We start from the raw sequence: 2,434 nt of genomic DNA, 5'->3' as shown, positions 1-2,434 counted from the left end.
TTAGGGTCTTTACACAAATCTGAGCTTGCCTTAGCAGCACGTTTGTGTGTCAGTTTTTCTCACTCACTCTCAGATGTCGTCAGCCTCCATTGTCTCACTCCCAGCCTATCAGCCTATGTGCACAGCCCAGTACTTGGGCAGGTGACATGAAGGAGAGGGAGCACTTGAACATTAATGCTTTTAAATTAATAATGTGATACTGACATTTAACAAATGCTGTTCTTGTTTTATTGTAGTGTTTGCTTCATTTCCGCCATGGCAGACACAGAACAGGGAAATCAAACCTCCCTCACAGAATTCATCCTCCTGGGATTTGGGACTGTCCCCAAACTGCAGATCCTTCTCTTTCTGCTGTTCCTTGTGATTTACATTGTGACCATGGCCGGGAACATCCTCATTGTTGTGCTAGTTGTGGCTGATCAGCACCTTCACACCCCCATGTACTTCTTCCTGGGGAACTTGTCCTGCTTGGAGACCTGCTACACTTCAACTATCCTGCCCAGGATGCTTGCCAGTTTCCTGACTGGGAACAGAACCATTTCTATTGGTGGCTGCATCACACAATTTTACTTTGTTGGTTTCCTTGCAGCCACGGAGTGTTATCTCCTGGCAGCGATGTCTTATGATCGATATCTAGCGATATGCAAACCACTGCACTATGCAACCCTTATGAGTGGCAGTTTCTGCCTCCAGCTAGCAGTTGGGTCTTGGATAAATGGATTTCTAGCTATTATCATAATAGTTTCTCTTATGTTACAATTAACTTTCTGTGGCGCCAATGAAATTGATCATTTCTTCTGTGAATCTACACAAATAATAAATCTCTACTGCAATGACATCTACCAGGTGGAGCTTGTAATCACCATTGTGGCTGCTTTGTTTACCCTGCCACCATTTGCTTTAACTGGGACATCTTACATTTGTATCATCTCCACCATCCTGCAAATCCCTTCCACCACTGGGAGGCAAAAGGCATTTTCTACTTGCTCCTCTCACCTCATTGTGGTGACAATTTTCTATGGGACTCTGATCATTGTGTATCTGCTACCAAAAACCAACACACTCAGAGACCTCAACAAAGTGTTCTCTGTCTTCTACACAATTCTGACTCCTATGGCCAATCCCTTCATATACAGCCTGAGAAACAAAGAGGTGAAAGAGGCTCTGAGAAAAATTGTCAGTAAATGTGTAGATTTTATAAGAATTCAGAAATGCTACTGTATTTTTTGAAAGAGAAAATAATGATGAGTGCAGCTGATTTACACTTTAAAGCTCAGAGGTTGCGTAGCCCTTATTTCATTCTAGGTCTTTGGTAGTGTGAACTTGTAACGCTTGAGGATGTGCAAAGATTTGAAACTGTAAGATCAATCAGAACCAGCATCTTTGTGTTCAAAATAAAATTGAACTTTATTTTCCTTGTTGATTGTGAGTAGATATTTTGGTGAATTCCATAGATTAAAACAAAGTAAGAATGTAAAATAATGACTTAGGGCTGGATCCACAAAGGGACTTAGGCATTGCAAGGCCTAACTTCTAGTGTCTTGCTAGCCAGTGGAATCCACACCCTGGCTTGTGGGTTCAGGGCTCATGTCTACATTGAAATAAAAAGGCCCACGGCAAGACTGTTGCTGGCCCAGTTCATCTGACTTGGACTCGTGGTGCTTGGGCCGAAGGGCTAAAAATGTCAGTGTAGACATTTGGGCTAGGGCTGGAGCCTGGGCTCTGAAACCCTGTGATGCGGGTGGGTTTCAGAGCCCAGGCTGCAGTCAAAGCCAAGACATCTACATGGCCATATTTAGCCCCTCAGCACAAGCCCTGTGAGCTCGAGTCAAATGACCCATGCTCTGAGACTCGGTGCCATGGGATTTTTATTGCAGTGTAGATGAACTAATACAGTTTAAGGCCAGAAAGGATGGCCAGATCATTGAGTCCAATTCCCTGTATAGCACAGGGCACCGACACCCCCCAGCACCCACACACTAAACCCAACAACCAAAAGGAGACCAAAGTATCACAGCTCTCAGGAGACGAGACTAGGATGTGCCACAGGCAGAGAACAGGAGAGACCGAGGGGCACCAGTGCCTGAGGCCCCCAAAATGGCAGGGAGATGATTATGTGAGATACACCCAGATAATCCTGGCAAGTGACCCATACCCCCCCCACTGCAAAAGAAAGTGACCTCTTCCCCCCCCCCTCCCAAGGTCACTGCCAGTCTCACCAGTGGAAAATTCTTCCCAACCCCACATATGGCAGTCAGTAAGACCCTGGTCATGTGAGCAAGAATCAGCCAGCCCACAACCTGGGAGAGAGAGAATGCCTGGTGCCCCCTTAGAGCGCTGGACCTCTCCGCCAATGTCCTATCTCCAGTCATGGCCATCCCTGATGCTTCAGAGGAAGAAGAGAAAAATAATACATCAGGGTACAAAAAAAATC

General features: G+C 45.6%; 1 protein-coding gene across 1 annotated transcript; it reads left to right on the top strand.

The window, feature by feature from the left end:
* The first annotated feature begins 255 nt into the window (after nucleotides 1-255).
* Nucleotides 256-1,230, top strand: LOC113408654 (olfactory receptor 2AP1-like). Its single transcript, XM_026662019.1, has one exon. It carries the CDS (start codon nucleotides 256-258, stop codon nucleotides 1,228-1,230), a length of 975 nt encoding a protein of 324 aa, XP_026517804.1.
* Nucleotides 1,231-2,434: the final 1,204 nt, after the last annotated feature.

The sequence above is a fragment of the Terrapene carolina genome, unplaced genomic scaffold (genome assembly GCF_002925995.2).
Source record: "Terrapene carolina triunguis isolate 2854851 unplaced genomic scaffold, T_m_triunguis-2.0 Scaffold21405, whole genome shotgun sequence".
Lineage (NCBI taxonomy): Eukaryota > Metazoa > Chordata > Testudines > Emydidae > Terrapene > Terrapene triunguis.
Note: the sequence above shows the minus strand (reverse complement) of the source record. Positions and strands in the feature narration are given on the sequence as shown.